The sequence below is a fragment of the Suricata suricatta genome, chromosome 17 (genome assembly GCF_006229205.1).
Source record: "Suricata suricatta isolate VVHF042 chromosome 17, meerkat_22Aug2017_6uvM2_HiC, whole genome shotgun sequence".
In the NCBI taxonomy this organism is placed as follows: domain Eukaryota; kingdom Metazoa; phylum Chordata; class Mammalia; order Carnivora; family Herpestidae; genus Suricata; species Suricata suricatta.
Window position 1 is genome coordinate 12,307,234 of NC_043716.1, and position 25,902 is coordinate 12,333,135.

The following is a 25,902-nucleotide window of genomic DNA, read 5'->3' on the forward strand; positions in this document are numbered from 1 at the left end:
ATTTTGGGATTTGGGGCAGGACGTTAAGTATTATATACTTGGCCTCAGGGTGGCCTGAGCAGGGACAAAAAGCTTTCTCCCGCCGCCCAGAAGTCCACGTGGGCTGCGCCAGGCAGGGCCCGTGTGGGCTGCTGTGGCCTGGGTGGGAGGGCTTGGCCCTTGTCCTTGTCCCGGCCCTGCGGTCACGCATGCCTCCCAGCTGCGGTCAAGGCTTCATCAGAAACAGAAATAGCAGCTGCTCTGTTTACACGGTCTTCAATCTCAGAGGTTACTACGATACAACAGTATTTCTCATTGGCGGAATTGAACAAAATACCTGAAATGCTCTGGCATTTAATATTTTTGTTAACTGTGAATTTTGAGGCTGAGGAGAAGGGGTGTGAGAAAGGAGAGTTTGCCAAGGCGCGGGGCCTCGTCCTCCAATTTTCTCCCCCGGAAATTAGACACAGTCAGGCTGGGGCGGAGGGGAAGTAGACACAGAAAACTTGTTCCTGGTCACTGGAGCCTAGACACCCAGAAAATCCACACTGCCTTTTGTGTCTGGTAAAAGGATTCGTGTGGGAATCTTGGAGGCTGGAATGACAATGATATTAACCATGAATTTTAAATTAACGGGCATAAAAATAAATTTGGCCTTTAGACAACCTAGCAGTTGGCTAGTGGATCTGATCTGAGGCAAACTGAGGAGTGCAGGCTGAGCAGTCCAGGCTGGGCCCGTTTCTCCGCTTGGGGTTCCTTGTGGCAACGTTCCTGGGCGAGTGGACAGTTGGCCTTTGTGCCCCTGAGGGGCCAGGGCTGAGAGAGGAGGTCAAGGGCGAGCCCAGGACCTGCGAGGTCTGGGGCAGCCCCTGTACTCCCAGCTGACGCCAGCCGGGGCGCTAAGCCGCACTCAGGCCAAGCTCCCGTGTGAGCCCAGGTAGCAGGTCCTCAGCACGTCCTCTGGAAAGAGGACACTGTGGGAGGAGGGTGGTCATGGAGGCAGGCGGAGCTCGGATGTTCCAGATGGGCAGACCCAGTGCCTGGGAAATTTCAAGGACCAAGATTTTGGTTCCATTCATCCAGTGACTGCTCCAGATACTTGAGATGTTTAAGCAGAACTGTTTAGAGACGTTAAAGATCACAGTAGATGGACTTTGAGGTGCTTTTAGTCTGGAGATCGACATCCTGTGTCTGAGTTCCCTGCTTGCATACACCCAGATCAGATGCCCTGATGTGAAGGACGGCCGTTTGGATCCACGCTGCCATGGGCTGGGAATTCCAGAACTGTTCTGAGTCGGATGTGAATGGATACAGCCACACGGCTCTCCGTCCCCACTCGAACCAGAGCTGGGGAGTGAGGCAAACGGAAATCAGTAATGGGATCTTGGGCTTCTCACACAGACGGAGAGCTGTTCTCTGTGGGTCTGAATGGCATTCGTTGGCAGGACCGTTTTCTGTACTGCATATTCATCCCTTAAAAAGGCTTTCAGCCCAGATCACCTGAGACTAGGTAGGTTTACCAAGGCAAAAGGAAGCAATGAGTCTAAAGAACCTTGGTTTAAAAAGATCAGTTCCCCAATCTTACACCTGGAAACTAAAGCCCAGAAAGGAAGGTGGGTTTGATAAAAGCCAGGCAGGATGGTATCAGAGCTGTGGAAGCTGGAGCTTCCGACTCCTCGTGTCTCCCAGCTCCAATTTATTATTTATTTATTTCTTTTTTAGCAGTTATTCAGTAAACTTAGGTCTGCCTTTGTGGTCGCCACATACATTATGTCAGGGGGCTACAGCTTTTTGCTCAGATGATTCTCGATGGCAGTCTGCATTGTCCCAGCGATCCCTATGACAGGTTTAAAACTCAAGTGTGCACATAGGTGTGCACAAACCACACACGCACAGGTACACCATGCCGCATTGAATCCATGGGCATATAAGGTCATCTTAAAACTTCATGATTTATATTTCAGTAATTTAAGGGGTATCTCCCATGCTTGGATAATGGTTTGGGCTAGAAATTTTCCTTGAGCTAAACTGCCTCAGGGGGAATCTGTTATTCGAGACATCCCGTGAGGTATCCGTTTGGAATAAAAGTGGTGCTCACCCTCCTCTCTGGGATGTAGCAGAAGGTGTATGAGGTTGTACTGTGAAGTAATTGAGCCCTTAGCAGGCTCCTGCCTGAGACAGCCCAGTATTATTGAAGTTCCTTTCCTTCCTCCAGGCCTGGTGAACTGTGGCCTTTTGCTCTGGGCGGGACCCAGGTCGATGGGCCGTCATCCTGGCCTGTAAGCCGTACTTGATTTTTGCATTGATTTACATGTCTATACTGTGATCTTGGTCCCAAACATAGAATTGTCACCTTGTTCCCATTGAATGTGCCTGATCCTTGTAAATTTTAATTCACATACTTGATTTTAATGTTGTGTGTAACTCTGTGTTTAATTAAGAAAAGCGTCATAGAGAACATTTTAGTGCCAATGAAGAAATGTTTCTGTGATTTCTAATAAATATTTATTTTGCCTTGTCATGATCACGATTTATCCTTGTATGAAGACCAACTGGGAATCCTGGAGGGTTGCTTTCTCCCAGGATAAAGGGAGCCCACTGTTTGGACCTGAAACATTACTGTTGGTTCCAGCTCAGGGACAGAGGCAGCACACCGAGCCAGGGTGCCCTCGTGCAGCGTTCGCAGCCCCCGGGACACTGCGCATATTCCATTTGAACCGCTCCACAACTCTGGGGTCAGTTTGAGTAAAGGGAGACTAAGGGAGTTGAAGTGACATGCCCGAGGAATCACAGCCAGAAAATGTTAGCAGTTTAGGCCGCCTGCCCCCCCAGGGGCAGGGCTCCATCTGTCATGCCTGCTGGCTGGCAACTTATTTTGCACGGCTATAAAACCATGGCTCCGCGTGGAGACCAGAAAGTTTAAGTCCCCTCTGTCCGCCTCACAGGACCTTTGTGAGGAAGTACTCACCAGCTCCCATGTATACGCAGGCTTAAAATTCTCTTATTTCCTAAGGATGGCAGGTTTTCACTTGAATGCCGAGACACCGTTGCATCCTGATGGGTTGCCAAACTTGCAAACAATCTATTAATAAGTGATTTGCTGCATTTGGTGAATTTTTTACGTCATTCAAATGACTCCTAGAGTCACATCCTTGCCTGGAATGGGTCTTTTTGAGTGGCAAAGAAATGAGAATTATACATAATCTACATCCTAGCTCAAATAAGCTTCAGCCTATAATCTAGGGATGTGCTGTCCACGGGAGCATCCTGGGTGGACTGATAGGAAAAAGGGTGGAAATCCCTGTTGTAGGGTATGTTCTAGGAGTGGGGTGCCTTGGTCAATGTGTAGGAACAGCTTTGTGGGTCTTGATATTGTGAAGAATCACTTTCCAAATGGTATTTTGTAACTTAAGCATTTATGATTGTATGTTTCCAATTTATAAAGTTTTCCCAATCACATTGGTTATCTTAATGACACAGTTTTGTAGATTTGATAAGTATTTTATCCCCATTTAATAAGTGGAGAAATTGAGACTTGGAGAGAGATGGAATGACACATAAAGGTCACAGTGCTTTTTCGTGGGCCAAAGATCCGGGCTCGCTGAGGCTTAGTGCTAGTCACAGTGTCAATGAGCTTGAATAACCGAGTGGTCTAGGCGAGCCTGAGTCACACCGCAGAACACGTCTGTCTCATCCAGGTAAAGGGAGTGTGGGGGTGGGACAGGGTGTCCAGAAGAGGGAACGATGTGGGCAGAGACATCAAGGTACTAGGGAGCTTGATGCAGTTGAGGATGGAGAAGTCTGTGTGACCAAATTGCTGAGAGCGAGGGGACAGGTGACACGAAATAGGGCTGGAATGGTAGACAGAGGACTTGTCCAGCTGTCGTGAGGCTTTGAGATGTCATATCAAGGGTTAGGGGAAGCTACTAAAAGGGTTTACACAGAGGAATTATTACGTAAGAACATTTCCCTGTTTTTGCAATGGGCTTGCAGGCCTAAAAAGGTGTATTTCCCCCACTGCCATCCTTTGGGACATAGTAACATTTAAAGAGTGTAGAAAAGTGAACTTCGTTTGGGAGTGATGGGAACACTGAGGAAGCGGCTAGGAAAGAAGGAAAGGAGGCAAAGAGAAGGCAGGGGCGTTGGTGGATTATGGAAACGCTTCAGCAGAGAAGGGATGTCTGAGCACACTTATTGGGCACTTATTAGATTGCAGACACCGAAAAGATGTCGGTTATGTATTCAAGATGGGATGGAAGCAGAGAAGGTCAAAGAGGCAGAGGCCAAGCAGGCTTTACAGAAGAAATGAGAGTTGAGGAACATTTTATTTAATGTTTATTTATTTTTGACAGAGAGACAGACAGAGCATGATTGGGGGAGGGGCAGAGAGAGAGGGAGACACAGGATTCAAAGCAGGCTCCAGGCTCTGAGCTGTCAGCACAGAGCCCGATGTGGGGCTTGAACTCATGGACCATGAGATCATGACCTGACCTGAAGTTGGATGCTCAACCGACTGAGCCACCCAGGTGCCCCTTGAGGAGCATTTTGAAGGAAGAGTAGGAATTAGCTAGAGTGAGGGCTCAATGGGGGAAAGGAAGGAGGGAGGAAGTAGGGGGAGGAGGGAGAGAAATCTGGGTGGATGGACCAGTCTGTGTGAAGGTGTATAGGTATAAAACAATGTGAAGCAGACTAGAACAGAGAGGGCCTGCAGGGGGATGCATCTAGAGAGGTTGTAGGGGAGGGAGGGGCAAATCATAAAGGGCCCTTGTGTTAGGAATTTGAACCTGAATGACTTGTTATTCTGTGCTGGGCACTGTGCTAAGAGCTCATTCATCTGCATCAGCCCACTTATGCTCCACGATAATCCCAAGAAAGGGACACTATTATGATCACCCCCATTTTACAAATGCAAAAACCGAGTCTGTAACTGAAAGTAGAAACTCTGAATACTGTAAACATTGAGCCAGAAAAAATGAGACTTTACGTTGTAAATTTTATAGGTAACTGATAGAAGAATAAAGGACTCTTGCCAAAATTTACATCTGGAAAAATCTGACCCAGAAAAACAACACGGACATAAAACATGAAGGAACGTTCACAGTGGAAGAAGGGAGATTGATAAAGTGAACTTTCACTACAGAATTCAGAAGGAAGAGAGTTTATTCCAATAAAAATCATTTTGGCAAAGTACAAAAATATTGGTGCTGAAAAGTTTAGAAACAGTTTATTTGTGCTTTATCAAGTTTATTTGTGCTTTATCAAACACTGAATATGAAAATGACATTAGCTTACTGGGGTTCTCCTGGAAAAGGAGATATTTACATACATCTTTGTCTCAGATAACAGTAGTATGATTTTGGTACATACATTTGTAACCATAAACATGGGCTCCTTGGGGTCCAAATCATAGGATAGAAATGCTCCATACTTGGTCACTGGGGCCTAAGAGGGGAGGCAGGGAGGCCCCTGCAGCGGCTGGAGGGAGAGGGAGGCAAGGTTTCAGCCCAAAGACCTTGAGGAGAAGAATCGTGGCTGGGGAGGGGTGTGGGCACTTAGATCACGGGCACTTTCTCGAAAGGATGCATCTGTGAACCAGAGACGTGGTTTTGGGTCGCATTAGTGTGTACTGCCGCCTGCCATTTCTGTCTTTACCGCCTCTGCTGCAGGAGCCCAAGACCTCACGTGTCAGCGGGGAGGAAGGGCAAAGAGCGTTCCTTCAGAATGAGAAGCAACCGTTGGAAGGAATATGCTTCTTCCAGGTTTTCCCAAGTTGGGAAGGATGTTAGCTTCCTAAGGGCCGAGTGAGACGTCTGGAAGAGGCCCCCCTCCCCGAGGTCAGAACAAGGGGCCACATTGGGCAGCCGTCGGGCAGCCATGCTGTGTGGGCGACCGTCCGTCTGCAGGCAAAGAACCAGTGAGGTCCTTGATTTATTCCTAATGTCACCTTTATAATCAGCCCTCACTCTTGTTCACATTTCATCTTCAAAAGAGCAGTTACAAATCTCCTATGGATATCACAACTATTGCTAAAGTTACAGATGGGATGCTTAATATATTATCATTAGTTCAAATATGAAAAATTTAAAAATCACAAGTCTGCATCATTAGTTTCTAGTAGCATTTATGCTGAAAACACATTTAATTCTATGCTCAAGTTAATGACTTTTAAAATATGGTATCCATTTCAGTTTTGAAATTTGAATTTAAAGCCTCTTTATTAAGAATGTTAAACTATCAAAGTATAATATATAAAAAGCTATACAGAAATAAGAAATGCACTTCTTTGAATAAGCTACGAGTCCAGTAGGATACTTTGAAAAGATACTCATTAATTCATTCATTCATTCAGAAAATTTGCCTGAATGCCCACAGTATATAAGGCACTGGACTAGGTGCTAGGGATATGAAGGTGAAGAAGGCACAGTCTTGCCCTTCGAGAGCTTACAAAGCAGTAGGGTTTTTCAAGATACCGTGTAACAGGTGGGCTAGAAGTGGTTCCTAATGTGAAGAGGAGCGAATACTTCTTGCGCTGAGTGTTAGTTTGGTTGTCTTTGCAAAAGCTTCTTTCTTTTCATAGTACGCGGCCTCGTTTACGAACACTGGGTACACGGTACTGCCTCCGCCCAACGGGATAATCTTCCCATCAAGAGTTAGAAACACAGGATCCCCAGGGTGCAGCGGTTTCCAGTCTTGATCCTCTCAGGAAACAATTAAAATACATAAGTTACATTTAGGTTTTTTCCCCACTTTGAAAGCTTTATGTCAGGCTCTAGACAACCAATAAATTACAGCAGTGTCTAACAAAAGAGATACTTCACAGACGTGCTGGGAGGCACATGAGGGATCTGGCTAAACTGAGCCTGAACCATTAAGTTGGGCGGCGGTTTTAAGAGTTCCCCATTTTGTTTTTATACCTGATACATGTAATTAGACTTTACTTCAATATCATGTTTGCCCTGAATGTTGCCAAAGAGATGGAGAATTTTAAAGGGCAAAACTAAATGCATGTCTCCCTAAGGGCATAGTCTACCTCTTGCTGGCTGAAGTTAAATTCTGTTCAGCAAAGTTTAAGAAATGTCCTTTAAGAGCCTTCAGTGTGCAAGACACTGTACTGTTGGGGATGTAAAAGATGAGTCCTTGTGCCTGCCCACCAAGGGGCTCTACTCTGCCGGGGCTTGTGAGAGAAGGTGGGGCTGGGCTGGGCTGGGGCGGGTCTAAGAGAAGGTGAATGTGTTCCATGATAACAACGGAGTTGTCTGATCCGAATTGTGAGCCCTCAGACACCAGTGTTGTCACATCACAGGAACCCTAAAGCAGTTCTTCCCAAACTTCGATATGTTTTCAGATTGTGTTTTGTGAAAATGCAGATTCTGATTATAGCGTCTGGGGTGGGGCCTGAGATTCTGCATTTCTAACATTTCCCAGCAGCACCTGGGAATTTATTAGAAAAGAACAATTTCATTCCCTGCTGCAGACCTGCCTTCATGTTAACAAGTCCCCAGAGATTCACATGCACAGCATTAAGGTTTGGGAAGCTCTGCATTACGGCAGTTTTCGCAACCCTGCCTGCACGGTATAATTGATCGGGCTATTTAAAAAAATATGGATGAGTACGGGGCACCTGGTGGCTCAGTTGTTTAAGCATCAGCCTTGATCTCAGCTCAGGTCAGGAGCTTACGGTTTGTGGCTTCCAGCCTGGCGTCGGGCTCGGCACTGAGAGCATAGAGCCTGCTTGAGATCCTCCCTCCCCTTCTCTCACTGCCCCTCCCTTGCTTGTGCTCTTTCTCTCTCAAAATATATAAATGGAATCTATATCTATAGATATTATATCTATATAATATAACTACCCAAACCTGAGCCACATGAAAGCACCTGGTAAACCCAGTTGATTTCCTGTGTGCACCTTGAGGAATTAAGTCAGAATCCCTGGGGAAGGGGCCTGGGACTCAAGGTTTTTTAAAAAGCCCCTCAGATGATCCTCCTGTGGCCTGAGTTTGAGAAGCGCTGCTTTAGTGCTTCTGTAAGAGGCTTCAGGCACCTGGGGGTACATCCTCCAGATCATCCCAGTGAGCATGCGTGACCAAGAACTGTCTCTCTTCGGATAAAACCTGGTGTCTGTCTGTGTCTCTTGCCCCAGGGGCAACTATCCTCAGTGTTCACTCCCTGCCCCCACCGACACTGGTCTTCCTGTTCCTCAAACCCTCCAGGTTTGTTCTAGCCTCACGGCCTCTAGGCTTGTTTTCCACGAGGCTGAGTTCTCAACATCCAGGCTCCAGCTTCAATCCATCATCTGAGAGCTGGCTCTTTCAGACCATTCCATCTAACAGGAACCCTCTGTTAGCCTCTATTATTCTGTTTATTTCTTTTATAGTAGTCATTACAATTTGAAATGATCTGGTTTATGTATTGTTTACTTATTCATGGTCTGTCTCCCCTGATTCGTATGGAAGCTCTGGGAGGGATCTTGTCTGTCTTAAACCTCAGGGCCCAGAATAGGCTTTGCAGTCATTCAAATATATTTATTTATTTAAAACATTGTTAAGTTTATTTATTTTTGAGAAACAGACAGAGCACGAGTGCGGGAGGGCAGAGAGAGAGGACAACACAGAATCTGAAGCAGACTCCAGGCTTTGAGCTGTCAGCACAGAGCATGATGCAGAGCTCAAACCCATGAACTGTGAGATCATGACCTGAGCCAAAGTTGTATTCCTAACTGACTGAGCCACCCAGGTGCCCCTCAAATATATTTATTGTGAATCATTCACTCCTTGTAAACACTGAGCCATCAAATCAATACTATCCTTCCTTTCAAGACCTACCACAAACCCTGTTACTGATCGTTAATCTCACTCCTCTGCTTCACCAGGATGATGTTTGTGCTCTTCAAGGTGTTAGACCCTAAATTACCAACCATTGTTTACACTCGCCCACTTCCATTCTGGTAACCCTAGGACTGTAACTCGATAAACCTGTTTCTTAAGAGTCTGCTAAAACAACCCCACCTGGAAAAGGCAAAGTCAACAGGTGAAAGTCACCTAGTCACTGCCCTGCGATACCATCAAATGCTGTAAGGCGGTGATTGCTTACTCTGACCCACATACACCCTGAGCTTCTGCTCAGCGGGACGCTTCTCCGAGGAGCTACACCTACTGGGAAGGGGCCGTTCGGCGGAACTAAAATAAACACCTAATAACCAACTCCACTTGTGTTTGTGGATTCCATTCTCGGTGACTCGCACTGGGAAATAGGGTCCAAGACAAGGATTCTTGAGGAACACAAATCTTAAAAAAAATCCTGTGTTGTAGCCGGGTATGACGTCATCACCTTGGCCTCTGTTTCTTGTCCTTGCTATTTTTGTTACCTGTAGTGCTTTCCCCTCTCCCTCAATCTTTATATTTCTTTCCTTTAGCGCGTCGCCTAAAGCTCCTTCTTCTGGTTTCCACCGGATCCCACTAAGGCATAAAGCAGGGTGTGCTCCACTTGTCCGTATTATTGGGCAGGCTATTTTGTTAAGTTGTAGGTCTGGATGATTATTATTAGGGTCATTAAATAGGAGTCTGAACTGGATCAGTGGCTTCACTCCGATTACCCAGGCCAGTGAGATCGGACTGTCTCAAAGTGGGATCCTGGCGTTGTCTTTCAAAGGCTCCCTAGGCAACGTGTGGCCAGAGTGAAAGCCCCACACTACATAATCTGCCAAGTCTCTTCCATCTCTGATGTCTGAGGGTGCAGAGGGTACTCACAATTGGAATGAATATTTAAGCTTTTTGGAATCTTTGCTTCTCCTTGCTTCTACCTTTGCCTTTTCTAGATTTAAACCTCCTATATTCTGCCAAGAGCTTTTTCTTACCCCTTAACTATGTCATTATTGATCAAACCAGACAAGGAGGAGATACTGGGGCTTGGAGGAGAGTCAGGGAATAGTGACAGAAAACACCGCAAACAAAGAGGTTTGGAGTGTTTTGCTCTAACTTATACAGCGGTGATCACAGGGAGGTGGCAGCAATGTGGTCAACATCAAAGAACATTAGTTTGGGATGTGCCATTGATAGGTGTAACACTACAGGGGAAGATCTACATTTTGTTTAAAATTAAAAAAATTTTTTTAAAATATTTATTTATTTTTGAGAGACAGCGTGTGAACAGGGGAGGGGCAGAGAGAGAAAGAGACAGAATCCGAAGCAGGCTCCAGGCTCTGAGCTAGCGGTCGGCACAGAGCCGGATGTGAGGCTCAAACCCATGAACCGTGAGATCGTGACCTGAGCTGAAGTCGGACGCTCAACCGACTGAGCCCTCCAGGAGTCCCCGTCCCCCAATTTTTTTGAGTATAGTTGATACACAATGTTACGTTAGTTTCAGGTGTACGCACAGTGATTTGACAAGCTTATACCTAATGCTATGCTCACCACAAGTGCAGTTACAAATAATACCACTGACTGTATTCCCTAGGCTGTGCCTTTTACCCTGTGACTTAATCATTCCATAACTAGAAGTCTGTGTGAGCCTCTGTTTTCTTGGGTTAAAATAGATACAATAACTCCTGCCCTTTGCACTTGAGCAGGAACTTCACCTTCCCTGAGAGGCCTTCTTCCTCCCCACTTCATGATTCTTCCAGAGCATCTGGTCACGTTGGTTTCTAGAGCACAGTTTGGGGTTTGGTATGTGTGCGCGTACCATGAGGCTATGGGCCGTGCTCGCTGAGGCGCCCCCAGAGCCAGCACAGGGTAGACTCAATAACTTTTACTGAATGAAGGTCTGAATCCTCACCTACAGCGCTAATTCAGGTAAGCGAGCTAATGTGTAAACTGGCTTATGAATTGTAAAGTTCAAATTGAAGGTGGGGCATCATTATCTTGAATATTTTAAAGTAACAGCAAATGTTACCTGTAGATTAGGGTGGATAATAGCAGCAATATCTCCATTTTCATTCCTGGGATAATCAACTTTCTCCATTACTTTATAGACTTCAATAGCACAGGCGGGGAATTCTTTTCCTATGGTGAAAACAATACGAATAGTGACTAAAAAAATCTCTTAAACAAAAGGAAGTTGACGCTTTAAGAGAAGAACAACAACAACCGAAAAATGAAGACAGTTACAGGGAGAACATCCCATTTTAGTTAAGGATAAGCCACATGCAGCTGAAAGAGATTCTTAAATTATTCCTATTGGGACGCGGTCCACAAGCACACTGACGGGTAGGGGTAGAAAGCGAACTTGAAAAGCCAGCATAGGCTGGGAGTCAGGACACCTGGGCTTTAGTCTAGTCGTGTAATCTTGAGCAAGATGCTGAACTTCTGGAGGCTCACCTTCTCTACTTGCCAGACGAAGGTTTTGACCTTATCTCAGAGGGCCCCCCCAGCTCCGACATGCCATGGCTGCACACCTTCAGGAGGACTTCCGGCAGGTTAGGTGGCTTCGGCAGGGTGCGCCTTCTCTTAACTAAGTATCGTGAAGGATGCACGCAGCCTGCTAACAGTGGGGTCTGACTTCCAAAGATGGGGCCACATTAAACAACCCGATGACCAGAAACTTGTAAAAGGAGCAGGTTACATGTACACCAGGCAGCTCTGAGTAAACCGGAGGAACAAGATAGGATCCTTAGGGTGCTATGGTTGCAACTCGAAGGAAACTCTTCCTTTGCCCTGAGAGCAGAAAGTGCAGCCAGGGTTGGAATGTGGATATCTGGTGATCGCTTCTGTATCGGTTAGCCTTTGCTGCTTAACGCACAACCCCAGAACTCAGTGGTGTGAAGCAACCACTTCCAGGTTAGCTCATGATTCTGTGGGATGTTTGGGCAGTTCCCCTGGTGCAGGCTGGCTTTCTGATTTCTGACTGGCTTGCTCATGGATTTGTGGTGAGCTGGCAGGTTAGCGGGAGGCTGGATGATCTAAGATGGTCTTACTCTCATGTCTGGCATTTGCCGGGCTGGCGGCTGGAGCTGGGGTGTCTGAGTTCTCCTAACCTCCCATTAGGCTAGGCTGATCCACGTACTGGCAGGCCAGGGTTCCTAGGAGGAGCGGGAGAGCAAGCCCCAGGGTGCAAGTCCTTTTTGAGTTTCTTCTGCGGCACAAAACAAGCAATGTGGCCAAGCCAAATCAGAAGGCAGGGAAATAAACTCCATTTCTTACAGGAAGGATCTAAAACATCACGTTGTAAGAACATGGACACAGAGAAGGGAAGGATTTGTGGGCATTTTTACAATCTACTCCTCAACAATTTCAATTCAGCCTGCTGGAGTAATTATTTACCTAGGATGTCCGTTTCTTTCTCTTTCTCTCTCTTTTTTAGGAATTTGTAAAACTTTTACAAATTTTATTAAGGTTTTAAGTTTTAATTCCAGTATAGTTAACAGAGTGTTATATTAGTTTCAGCTTTCTTTCATTTTAATTATACTTTAGTTTAAAATTTTAAAGTACGTTTATTTTTTTAATAATTAATAGACTATTTTTTTGCTGCAGTTTTAGGTTTATTTATCAAATAAATGAATAGATAGTAGAGTTCCATATTATCATCCTGCCACCAGCCCCATTTAATTATTTTTTAATTACACAAATAATGCACGAATACATCATTCATCTTGAAAACAACTAAAGCAAAATTAACCTGTTTTTTGCTCCTCTCCCCAGTAACTGCTGTTATCAGATTGGTGTGTTTCCTTCTAGAACTCTTCCTGTGTATTAGCATATATCTGTATGTGTATTCCAGCAGGTGTTCGTTATTACTCTCCTGAGGCAGATGGACGGGCTGCGTGTTGTGGTTTGCAGCTTGCTTTCTGTAATTAACAGTGTACTTGACAATCTTTCCACATTAGTTTATTTAATTATTCACCAATGGATTGATATTCGGGTCATTTCTATTGTCTTGCTGTTACAAGGATGCTGCTAACCATCCTTGCGATGACACCTTGGGTGCGCCCCTGCTTGCATGTCTCTGAGATATGGACTTGCTGGGTCATAGGATTTGTGCGTTTTAAAGAGTGGATGCTATAAAAATTATTCTCGAAGGTGTCCTTACCAATTTATACCAGCAGGGAATGAGAGCATCCTCTTTTCCTACACTCTTACCATCACTTAATATTACCAGATTTTAGTTTTTGCCTGGTCTAATGGGAGAAAATCATTTCTCACTTTAATTTACATTTCTCTGATTAGTAGTAATACTGGGCATCTTTTCATCAACTTATTGGACATTTGTATTTCCTAGTATTTCTTTGCTGTTTATGGTGCAGATTAGCAGGAAAATGAGGATTTTTATTTGGGGAGCTTTATTTGGTAGCTGCTTTGCTTACATGTCTGCTTTGGTTATTGAGGAATGGCTGAAGTGAATAACATGCTTGAAAACATCTAATACCCTGAGCATGGCAACTCCGATGATTGCTGGGTCAGTGTTTAGTGGTTATGTCCCTATGTGTGTTCACTTCATCTCCCTTTTCTGATCTATTTACCCAAACACACACATCCACACGCACTGACAAGGAAACAATTCCTGCCTCCTACTTACCTTCATTGAAATTATGTATAAAATCAAGAGCATGTTTGATCATTTTTCTCATTTGATCCAAAATATCTGCTCTCAGAACCCCTTGAGGCTGGGGACCAACTTCTACACCTTGGTACAGAACGGGGGATAGTCACACTTACATAAATATTATATTAAACAATTAAGTGCTTTCATATATCAAGATCCAGAATCCTATCATTAAAATGATTAAAAAGGTAGACCATGTAGCATCATGGAAAATATCTGAGACAATGTTAGGCAAAACATAAAAGCAAAACATTTACATTTACACATTATAAACACAGTGAGTAAAGACTGGGAGAGAACATGAAAAAATATGAAAAATTATATTAGAGTAGTAAGATCTTGGGGTGATTCTTTCTTTAAATTTCCTTCAATATTGTCAAAATATCTAAAAATTACAGTATAGTAAAAGGGGTAGACACATTTACACTGACAAAATAATTGGTGGCCACAAAGGGAAACTGTCAGAAACTTAACATTTAGTTTTGACAGGAGGAAAGACATCTATTTAAGTCACAGAAATTTGGTGCCTTGGATGTAAGTCAACATGACCCTAGGTGACCCTAGAGCAACATTCTTGCCCTAAACATAACAACTAATCCCGACAGGATAGTGCAACAGTTTTAGTTTTCCCTGGAATAAATTTGTGTTCATTTCTTCTCACCCCAATACAAACACCTCACACCTACAAAACACCTTTTCTCTAAACCAAATATGTAGTTACCTCCCTCCTGCTCCAGTCTCCCATACAGGTATCCCCCATTTACTAAAAATAATATCATTCATTCCTTTCCAACCAATTTATATGCATTCATATACATTCTTTGTCACCCATTCTATTTTTACCCACTTCTCTTATCTCTTGATTCACAAAATCATTCTGTATTTGATCTTTATTTTTTTATTTGTTGTGGTTAGCTTTTTTGTATATACATTTGGAAATATATTTAAGTATGTGGTAATTGTGGTGAAGGTATGCATTTTGTGTGTAAATGATTTGTACAGATGTGTGAAGACATGTGCAAGGATAGGTCTATCTGTGTGTTGCAGAAGACGTTGGTTCCCCATCCAAAAGCCATTCCACTTCCTCCATGCTGACAGAGTCCTGATTTTGGTTGGAGAGCCAGTCTTCCAGGTAAGCAAACTTTTCTCCAGCTCAAGTATAAATGTGGAATAATTTAAGCCTTTCATAGTACTCCCTTTATCCTAGTGACTGATTTAAGAATGCACATGCTATCCAGTTCTGAACAAGTGGTTATAACAGAGGTCTGCACGGGAGTTCTGAAGACATTTCTTTTACCCATTAGATATTGTATTGTTGGCATATGCTGCTTAAAACTATTGTGGACATCTTGTGGCCATTGGGGCTGCTAAAAGAACACTAAAGGTGGTATACTAGAAAGAAAAGAAGAACCTGGCCCCTCAGGATATTGTTGGACTATTTTGTAAAATAATAAATCTATTTTATCGTTTAAGCCATTTGAGCTTCCTGCAGTGAAAAATATTCTACACATTCTTGTTTTGGGGGGAGATGGAAGGTGTGATGTGGGCAGTCCTACCAGGAGAGCGGAGATGATTGATAGGGAGAAGGTGTTTGATCCAGAAGAACAGTTATTGAAGGATTTTTTCCTTTCTGATTGTGAGTGGAAGGTAATAGGGTGGCCATATTTTCTAAACCAACAATTACCCTTGACACAAGATTGTGTATCAAAGAACAATGTTTAAGTTTTTAGGAAATAGCCGTGGCATAGTCCCAAGTGGAGCTGAAGAAGTAGTGGTCATAAACTTAAATCTTCTGAGTCTCAAATGAGGCATTAGTCAATCTGGGAAAGTTAGGAGAAGATTCTGTCTAGAGTATTTTCTTCCATGTCTGTGTACGTGTGTATGCATGTGTGCGTGCGTGCGTATGTGTATGCACGCACACATGAGAAAGAGGTAGACACAGAGAAACAGAGACAGAAAATGAAGAAGCTTCTGTGAATAATCATAAGGCTGGCTGCAGAAGACAGCTTCTTTCCACAATAAAGAAAGTTTACTTAGAATGCTGCTGCCATCTTTCAGCTACCTTCATAATAGAATACAAAGGTGGTCCTTTTGGAGGCTAGTAGAAGCTAAAGCAAATGTCTATCAGACGACAGTTATAGATGTATTGTGAAATGTTGAGCTGAAGACAGTTTCTCTCTCATGTTAAGTGTTTTCCCCCCCCAGTGAGTGGATGGTATAAAAATACTCCAAATTAGCGAAGTTGGCAGGAGAACATGCAGCATGTCTAATTATTTATGATGACCTTAGTATTCTCTCATATTGAAATGCTTGAAAGTTTTGGCCCTAAAAAGGGCTAAATATATTGGTAGATATTTGTTCTAGCTAAGAGCAGCATTTCCCCACAAATATTATAGACCAAGAATGCTTTTTCAAAGCGTGGAAATCTTTTGCTTTATTTACGGTTCCCAGAGAAACAGGATCTCTATTGTGAAGCATTTGGTTAATTTCAAATAATTACCTATACTTAGATATTTAGCTTGCTCCAACTGATCCCTGAATATGCACCAAAATTATCAACAATTAAATAACCAAGATAACTTTAAATTTGCTGATATTGTTTGACAACTTGTTTTGAAATTGAATTACTCTTGGTTAAAACCATCTTAGATCTAACAAGAAATGATTTTAAGTTGTGACAGCAATTTTAATGATTATAGTAGAGTGTGCAAACAATTATGCTAGCAGGTCATTCAGGAAAGAGAGTGGAATGTAGAAAAAAAAGAGACTGTCTGTCTGAGTGTGCAAGCCTCCATGTTGGAAGTTGCCAGAAGGTAAAGATGAATCCAGGGCCCAGTAACTGACAGGGCAAGCAAGTGAGCGGATAGATAGCGCACAACTCTTAGGAGACGTGACTACAAAGCAGGAACTAAGAGAAATGCTGGGAGAGGAGTTTTATGGTCTTTTGTGTTTCATATGTTTTGCCAGCAAGACACTGACTGCCTTGGTTCCAGATTATTTTTCAAGAATAGTTTTATAGTGAACAGTCTTGGAAGACAGAGATGATCTCTTTCTAGGCACAGGGGCAGGCGTGTTTACCGTGCATTATAAAAGATTCAAGCTCTGTCAGTTCACTCTTTCTCTCCCGGAATGCAGAAAGCTGCTCAATGAAATTGAGGACATTTGATACAGTAGAGCCTGCCTGGAGTCAGTTAGTTTGCTTCTTACTTGACAGTTGTAAGTCATAATGATAAGCAAGGTAGCTATAAAAATTCTTCAAGAAATAATTTTCTCAGAGTTCCATCCAGGACATATTTTGTGCAGTTGTGACAATGGGAAATATGACTTACCAACAGGATACTTGGCTATAGAACGAGTGGTTGCATATTTGAGGGAAGGATGCTCAATAAGATAAACGTAGCAGGGTACCGGAGCCAAAGAAGTCTGAAAAGAATTTAAAACACCTTACTTATTATGTAAAGACCATATGCTTTGTTCTCTTTGCCACTAGAGGGTCATTAATGCCTTCAATACGCTTGACTACATCCACTAAGGTAAGTAAGACAACTTTATGAAACACTCTAAAATTCGGTGTTATTATTATAGCTTTGAAAACACATCAATGAATTACATATAAAATTGAATTCTGGCCAAAAGGTACTTAAACAATTCTCCAGAACCATGATAAAAAAATATGAAATGAATTTTCCCCCTCTAGGGATTTGGCTATTTTTGTTTTCACCACTGTTTACACTTGCTATTTAGCTTAGTATTGGTCTCATAAAGATTTCTGTTTGCCTTATGGTCCAGGTCTGTACAAACGTTAGGTGACCCCTCCCTCCACCTCCACTTATTTGAATGAGCATTCAAGATAAGGCCTCTGGATTTTTAAAAAAATTTTTTTAATTTTTTAAACATTTTTTATTTATTTTTTAAAGACAGAGAGAGACAGCATGAGCAGGGGAGAGTCAGAGAGAGAGGGAGACACAAAATCCGAAGCAGGCTCCAGGGTCTGAGCTGTCAGCACAGAGCCTGATGCGGGGCTCAAACCCATGAACGGTAAGATCATGACCTGAGCCGAAGCCGGAAGCTGGACGCTTAACCGACTGAGCCACCCAGGCGCCCCAAGTCCTCTGGATTTTGAGAACATTGTCAGCCTGCTGCTTCTATGCCTGGTAACCAGAGCATTCAACTCTCCTTTCAACGAGCAAAAAGAATAGCTTCATTATGATCTCCCACCACAACTACTTTCTAGTTATTGTAAAAAACTCAAGGGAAACGAAAATAAGAATTAACCTTTACTGTCTGCTAGGTATAAGGCTAAATGCTTTATCTCATTTAAGGTTTTTAACGGTCCTATGGGTAAGTGTTGTTATTATGGCAATTTTATACAAGGAAAGCAATGTTTTGGGAGTGGAGCATCTTATCCAAGCTTAGTGAATAGGAAAGCGAGGATATACGCCCAGCTTCTGGCTACATGGGTCAAAGTCCTTCCACTAAAGCGTACTGGCCCTCTGGAAGGAAGAGTAGCCATTTTACAGAAGTAAATAGATAGTTCATTATTTGTGTTTTTGCTTGGTTGTTACTTTCTAGCAGTTTTCCTCTAGCTGTCAGCACCAGATTGCTGAATTTTTCATCTTGTAAGTTTTTGAGGCTTAAAATGATTAGCTCTACAAATACTGAAACAACAGACATGTGTTGGGGTATTTTAATCAGATGGAGACAAGGGCAGGACTAAAAAGAGCCACTCTCTTTATCACCAATCTTTGGTTATATTAAATGACTATTTGTCAAGCTTCCTAAAACTAGCATTGAGCTACGCCAACCACGCCGTTTTAAGTGTTGGTATTGATTTTACCAAATAGCTTATGGTTTGGTGACTGTCTGGATAAATGAGTTATAATTTTTTAGATACAAGAATCCACAATTGTTTTATTTTATTCACTGTATTTTTTATTTTACGCATTTCTTCAACTTTTCTCCTGCCTGTCAACACCGCCTCTATTCTGGGGCTCCTCCCACTCCTTTGTCTCTCTTGGACCCCCTCTTCTAATGCTTTCAGGGTTGTTTTACATCTATAACTGACCTAAAAGTACAGGTACCATTCTAACTTATAATTGATAACACCGGGGCACCTGGCTGGCTCAGCTGGTTGAGCATCTGACTTTGGCTCAGGTCATGATCTTGTGGTTCATAAGTTTGAGCCCCACATTGGGCTCACTGCTGTCAGCCTGTCCGCGCAGAGCCCACTTCAGATCCTCTGTCCCCCGCTTTCTGTCCCTCCCCTGCTTGCACTCTCCCCAAAATAAGTAAATATTTTAAAAGAGAATTTTAATTAATAACATTGACATTACCTTAATATAATGAAACATCTGAATTAAAAAGTCATTCCTGGAATCTTCAAGAATAAGAGTGCACCCCATGTTAGAAGTAGTGTTGTGAAGGTCAAAAATAATGTCGTAGGGATCTTCATTGTCTTTTGGACCAAATAAATGATTGATTTCTTGAGCCCTTTTCACTTCATATGGCAAATCCTTTGACATTTTTTTTCTGTTCTTAGCAGAAAGAAAAAGATTAACAACATCCGTGGTTAAGATAACATTAAACATTAAACAATAAGAACACAGTGTATAAGGAAACAGTTGCCAAACCTTTAATATGAAAAAAGGGAAGTGGAAACTTATTTCAAAATTTCATAAACAAAAAATTCCTTCTTTTTTCTCTATTAGATTTTATGTAATGGTGCACTGGCATGCTCACAAACAATAGTTCATTCATGTGGCTGATCCCAGGAAGGACATTTCAAATGGAATTTACTATTTGACTTCAACATTAAAAAAAAATGCATTCATCAGTTTAATCAGTAGGGGTTTAAAAAAAATTTTTTTTATGTTTATTTATTTTTGAGACACAGAGACAGGCAGAGCCCAAGTCAGGGAGGGTCAGAGAGAGAGGGAGACACAGAATCGCAAGCAGGCTCCAGGCCCTGAGCTGTCAGCACAGAGCCCGATGCAGGCTTGGACTCACAAACTGTGAGATCATGACTGGAGCGGAAGTCAGATGCTTAACCGACTGAGCCCCTCAGGCGCCCCAGTGTTTTGTTCTTAAATAGTTATGTGCACTGGGCCATTTAATGGGGCCAGACTATCAAACACATGCATAATTTTTGTTTTGTACTCTAGCTGATTCTAGTGCACAAAAATAGTCAAACTTAGGTGATCATGTTACCTAATTAGGGATTCTAATTGAGGTCCAGGAACCAATAGGGGTCCAGAGTAAGCTTTACAAAGTCTGTAAACTACAAAAATGCAAATTTTTGCAGGCACATGCATACATATTTTTTTCTGGGATGAGGTTTTTATGGAATTCTCAAATGAGTCTCCACTTTCCCTCCCTCTTTAGGATATGCTCTTTTTTACTGTGCATGATGACAATTTGTTTGTTCTTCTTATTAAACAATGGTTTAACTCAACCACTTCTCTATAATTCCATCTATTTCTGTTTCCTGACTACTTTTGCTGTGTCTTCAAGGGACCTACAGTTTGAACCTGGGTAATTCCTGCCTAAAATGCAATAATAAGGTGGAGCAGCCATTTGTTTAGCACAACTGTGAGGACAAAAGCTGTACACTAAGGGCTGTGCAGTGGGAAGACAGAAGGGACCTGTGGCACTTAGGTTATGATTGAACCACTCAACCAGCCCTGGACTGCCAACCTCCAGACTTATTTGTGAAAAAGAAAGCTTTACTTAAGCCACTGTTTTCAGGTTTTTATTATATGCAACCAAACATGCTTCCTAACGGATAGGCATGCATTTAAAAGTTAATTCATGGGGACTTTTGGGTAGCTCCGTTGGTTAAGTGTCAGATCCCTGATTTTGGCTCAGGTCCTGATTTCACAGTTCATGAGACAGAGCCCTGCATCGGGCTTGGTGCTGACAGCCTGGAGCCTGCTTGGGATTCTGTCTCTCCCTCTCTCTGCCCCTCCCCTGCTTGCATGCTCTGTTTCTCTCTCAAAATAAATAAACATTTAGAAGTTAATGCATAAAACAACTCAGTGAGGTTCCTCTACACCCAAGTGATTTGCTTCTAATTCTCCCCCATGTTGGTAATGGCATCATTAGCCATCTAGTTGCTCAGAGCCAAGGCTTGAAGTCTAGAAAGATAATGGACACTTTGAGTTCTCACACCTGTGGTCCAGGTCTCATAGGAAGAGTCCCGAGGGATAAAGCAGAAAGAATAAGCATGGGCAAGATCCTAAAACACTAAGTTACTTAAATTTATGCCAGATAGATTTTTGAAGAATTTTCAAGTGGGGAAGGACAAGATAAGATTTGCCTGTCAGAATGATCCCTTTGGCTGCTATAATACCTAGAGTCAATGGCAGGAAGGATTAGAGTAAAGCTAGATGCAGAAAGATTCTTTAGGAGGCTACTCTGCCCATAGATGCAGTTAAATAAGGTAGTAAAAATGGAGATGAATATTGGATTACAAAATATTCAATGCTTGAATAAATGGGAAGATTTAGTGACTTGGTAGACATGAGGCTTGAGGAGCAGGGAAGGTTCTAAGTTAATTTCCATAGAGGATTTGATGGGTAATGGGGACCTCACTGAGATAGGGAAGATAGAAAAAGGAGCAAATTTGGAAGGGGGAAGATAGCAGAAGGTAATTAACTATCTATTTTATATGTTTCCATAACTACCCTGAGAGAACTGTCTAGCTTCTGAATAGTGTTAAAGTATAAGAAGTAGAAAGTGAATTTAATTTAAAAGACTGCTCTCACTAACAATGAATACTATTGGAGGTCATAATAAAACTCACTCTAGTCTATTTCAGAGTTATTTGAGAAGTTAACATGCCAATGAAAAGCATCATTCTTCAACAAATTCTTATAATACAAGAGTTAGTTAAAAGCTATTTTAGGTGAATAGATATTTTAGGTGAATAAATTTTTTTTTATGTTTTATTTATTTTTGAGAGAGAGAGAGAAAGACAGAGTATGAGCTGTGGAGGGGCAGAGAGAGGAGGCACAGAATCTGAGGCAGACTCCAGGCTCTAAGCTGTCAGCACAGAGCCCGACGCAGGGCTTGAACCCACGAACCACAAGATCATCACCTGAGCTGAAGTCAGAAGCTTAACCAACTGAGCCACACAGGCGCCCCTAGGTGAACAGATAAAATCTTAATTGTATCAACATAACCTCAGTCATGAAGATAAAGCATTCCTGAAATTATAACGTATGCTAGTATAAATATGATCTGATACACAAAATATGACTACAATGTGTAATTCTCCCTAGGAAACATCTATTTCATAAAGTGAGGCATATTTGCACTAAAGTTAGTAACTGTATTTGATCTGTTGTGAGATTAGACTTGTTAGCTTTTATTAGAAAATGAGTACATGAGCATTGGGTACTGTGTGAGTTCTTCCTTTAGTCTTCCAACTCGTGGCAGAGAGAAACCATTCTGTTCATAGTACTCCCACCGTACCTGGCACAGTGCCCCATGAAAAGTAGGTGTTTAATATTTTTAGGCAAAGAAAAGCAAGAAAGTGGTGAAAAGCAAACATTAAGAGGCCTATATATCTATACTAGGAGCTATAACAATGTAAACAAAGGCAAAAATAATTAACATTTTTAATATTATGTATTATATTGTAATACCCAGAGTGTTACTATTACATATGTTATAGTAGTAATTGTTCATTGAATTATGAACCAACTGCAATTTAAATTCAGAATATGCAGGTGAAGTGTCTTTATCTCTCAGGGATCCAGCGCTGAAGCCAGTACCTCTACTTCCCATTTCACAAGGTGGTCTGGTTGTTTTTGATGTTGGGCATTTATTCACTTTTTCATTAAACAAATGTTAATTGAAATATTACAATTTTCTTGACTAGAACTTTATATACTACCATAAACACAGTTGTTTAAAAACATCGTAGTGAACCACCTAGGAAGCTAACAAATATGCAAACATAGAGACCAAACACTACTACAAGACTATCAAATCAGTTTCTTTAAAGATATGATTTAAAAATAAAAACCATTGTTATTGTCTCAGTCTATACAGAATGCATTTAAAAAGAAAATCAGTTGAGAACAGTCTGATACTTTAAAAAGTTTATAAAAGAGCATGTGAAGGCCAAGTTTAGGTAATTGAGTAATTCATAGCGGAGTATGATTAAAAGTGAAAGTGATCTTATTCACAACAGTGACTCTACATACAGATACGTATATCATGTGTTACATGTACATGTTTTCTCTCTCGCACACACACACACACACGCTCACATGCTCCAACACAAAATGTGGTCTTACCCAAGATTTTCAGGGTCAAAAACTCGATTCAGGTCACAGTCAATATATCTGGTACACTTCGTCACTGCTCTTGGGTTGGTAATAAATGGTTTTACCTCCAGCCCCGTTCTCTGAATCTCAGTGCCATTCTCCAGCCAGTGCTTAACTAGAAAGACTCCTGTTAACTCATTCCCATGAGTTCCTCCAAAGATAGCAACCTTTTTTATAGGATCTTCAGTAACATGACAAGAAGTCATTTTTGTCAAGTAGTTTTATCTGATTTCTGCAAATAGAAAAGAGGAGATCAAATAAAACGTAATTTCTTAAGAAAAGTTTAAGGATTTAAATCTAAGTAATACTTTAACCAAAGTGCAAAGTGCAGAGTTCTCTTGAGCGGAGTATAATTTAATATTCTGCTACAAGTTCTGAGCCCTGTTTATTATAGGGACACTCCCTTCATTAGTCCTGCCCTTTACCATATTTGGATTAAAATATGCAGAGATGAACTAGATACAGCTGTTTAACTTCTTACTCCCTCACATGGCCAGTAGATCGAAATGCAATAATAAATTAGCATCTCATACTGATACAAAAATTCTATTTTCCTTTTAGCTAGAGCGAATGTCACCTAATGGTGCTCCCATGACTGTTTGTAATAGAAAAAATGTTACTTTTCTAATCCTCAAAAATATAAAAAAATTTTAAAAAATCTACAAAAAGTAAAGAAGCGGCTCATCATATGCATGCTATGGTTTGCTATTTATGTTTCCACTCACATTCAAAACATTTCTTCTCTGGAATGAGTTCAGAGCCTTTTCATTATCTGAGGATATTTGAATCTCACCTCCATAAACAGCCAAAGGCAGATAGACCCTAAGAGACCTCCTGTGGACCCACCACCGTTTCTTGCAGAATGCTTGTTCGTAGAGACACAGGACCAAATAAATGACCACTAGGACGTAAAAAGCTACTTTGAAATATGCTTTAATTTCCTTCTCATAAAGTTTTCGGTAATTCTGTGTCAAGTTCTTTAGGCATCTTTCTCATGTTTTGCCTTCCTGTTAAAGGAAATGCAACTGTGAATAGTTTTTCAAGTCTTTGTAATGCCTGAAAATGTCTTGGGGCATGCTATATATATACTAGCGAAATTATGAATTCATTATAACACACAGCCTAATTTAATAGAAGCCCAGACTCTTCACTGGAATGTGTTACTCAAGCGGGGCGTCTTATTAGGGGAAACTATTCAGAATACTAAGATGATTACATCCCTTTGGAGAAATGACTCTGAACCAAGTCGGATTTGATTTCATGCTTGATCATCCAGAAAGACAAATATGTTCAAGTTCTGGAAATACTATGTACTAGTAATGCCAGAATTGTTTGATAGGGATACAGCAAGAGCAATTCTTTACAACTGCAGAGTTTAATTTATAATTAAATTTCCCACATTATGTCACTTTATCCATATATTTACATTATAAGATAGGGTGGGTTAGGTATTGACATTGCCATTGTAGTGCTAAAAGAAAGTCCCTCAGCTACCAGAGAACACCAGGCCTGGGACCCAGGTTTTCTAATTCTAAGCCCAGGGTTTTTCACTGACCTGGGTGCTTCCTGTTATTTTTGGACTTCCCCAAATTTCTCATTTTGCCCTTTTGGAATTTACATAAACAGTTACCGCAGTGCGCTCCAGAAACAAACAAGCATACAAACAAAACACATGCTGAAATATAAAATGTGAATATTTTATAATATTTCCTTTCTTCCTTTAGGAGATTATAATGTAGAGACAGAGAAAGCAAAATAATAAAACCCAAATTTACACATTAAAATTACTGTTCTAACCTGAGAAAAAGCCCATGCATACAGCCTTTGATTTTTCTATCCACATCAATGTACACTGAACACTTTAATGTAGAGATGCTCAAAACAAAAGTAAATGTAAACAAATGATGGTTGTATTGTTTACTTTGGTCTTAAAAACTATAACTATGGTGAATTATTAACACGATTTGGTTTTGTTTCTTTTCTGCTGATTTGTGGTTAGTTCTGTCCTTTGCCCTAGTCTCTCTGGAAATGCTGCTTTGGTTATTTACTCGTAGCTGGCACAAATGTCTTGCATTTCGAGGCTTGTTTTATGGAATGTTAACAGATCAGCACTCTGAAGCACATTTAAGATTCAGAAATTAAGTTTCCCTTACATGTCAAAACGAAAAACTTTTTTGTGAGCTAGTGAATTGCAGTAATTCTGTCCTATACTTACCTTGTTTATTGTGTACAGAGTTTGTCTTCTGTGGAAAGCTTTATTAGAAAAAAAAAGAGAGCATTTCCTTAGAACTAGAGCAACAGAGGCTTTTCATACTCTTATACCAAGTTAACTTCCGAAAGATTTTTAACTCCCTGTTTCCCAAAGCACACTAAATTTTTGAGCCTTACAAAACCCACAAATTTTCATTAGTCGAATTCTTTCTGGAGTGTTCAGAGAACTGAGAGTGTATAAAGTAGAACCCTTTCTAGTTATCACTACTGATGGAAGTTTTGGGGTGATGGGGGGTCCAGAGCTGATAGCCAAGAAAGAATTCTTGAAGACAAGAATTTTGGTGCAAAAAAAGAATTTTGGTGCAAAAACATGATTGTATTAAAGCACAGGGACAGGACCCGTGGGCAGAAAGAGCTGCACTTGGGGTAGTGACAGGTAACTCATTATTTATCTTCAGGTTGGGAGGAGCTCAGGGATAGAGAGTAAGTCTCTAAGTAATTTCGGAAGCAAAGTTTCCAGGACCTTGAGGGGCTAGCTGTTGCTAGCGAAACACCATTTGTTACCGTTTAGTAAAATCTCAGTCATGAAGCTTCAGATTCTATCAGGGAGCCATAAGTTTGGAGTAGGATTGCTAGCATATATCTTGGGGGAGTTGAGATGAAGGAAGTAGACTTACAGGATCCTCAAGGGTGGGATCATGTTAAGGCAAGGTTCCCTTTTGCCCGCAGCAAAGTGTCCTCATTGAGGCAGCTGAGCTCCCAGAGGGAGGTCACTCTGCTGGTTTCAAGGACTCGTCAAAGGGCTGTAGTTTCCACATCACCATAGCAAGCATTTAAACCCCTTTCCTTT

General features: G+C 41.7%; 1 protein-coding gene across 3 annotated transcripts in view; it reads right to left on the reverse strand.

The window, feature by feature from the left end:
* Positions 1–5,121: 5,121 nt before the first annotated feature.
* ASPA (aspartoacylase) overlaps positions 5,122–25,902 on the reverse strand; it is a 24,064-nt gene continuing 3,283 nt past the window's right edge. Inside the window, exons 2-9 of one of the 3 annotated variants that reach the window (XM_029927794.1) lie at positions 25,057–25,094; positions 22,812–23,073; positions 18,843–19,038; positions 16,839–16,932; positions 13,483–13,590; positions 10,864–10,973; positions 6,450–6,675; positions 5,122–5,876 (exon numbers count right to left, since the gene is read on the reverse strand). In XM_029927794.1, coding sequence (XP_029783654.1) covers positions 6,478–6,675; positions 10,864–10,973; positions 13,483–13,590; positions 16,839–16,932; positions 18,843–19,038; positions 22,812–23,047 — 942 coding nt within the window. In that variant the 5' untranslated portion in view covers positions 23,048–23,073; positions 25,057–25,094 and the 3' untranslated portion in view covers positions 5,122–5,876; positions 6,450–6,477. Of the gene's footprint in view, positions 6,676–10,863; positions 10,974–13,482; positions 13,591–16,838; positions 16,933–18,842; positions 19,039–22,811; positions 23,074–25,056; positions 25,095–25,902 lie in introns of all 3 variants that reach the window. The other 2 variants (XM_029927792.1, XM_029927795.1) reach the window with 2 other exon arrangements.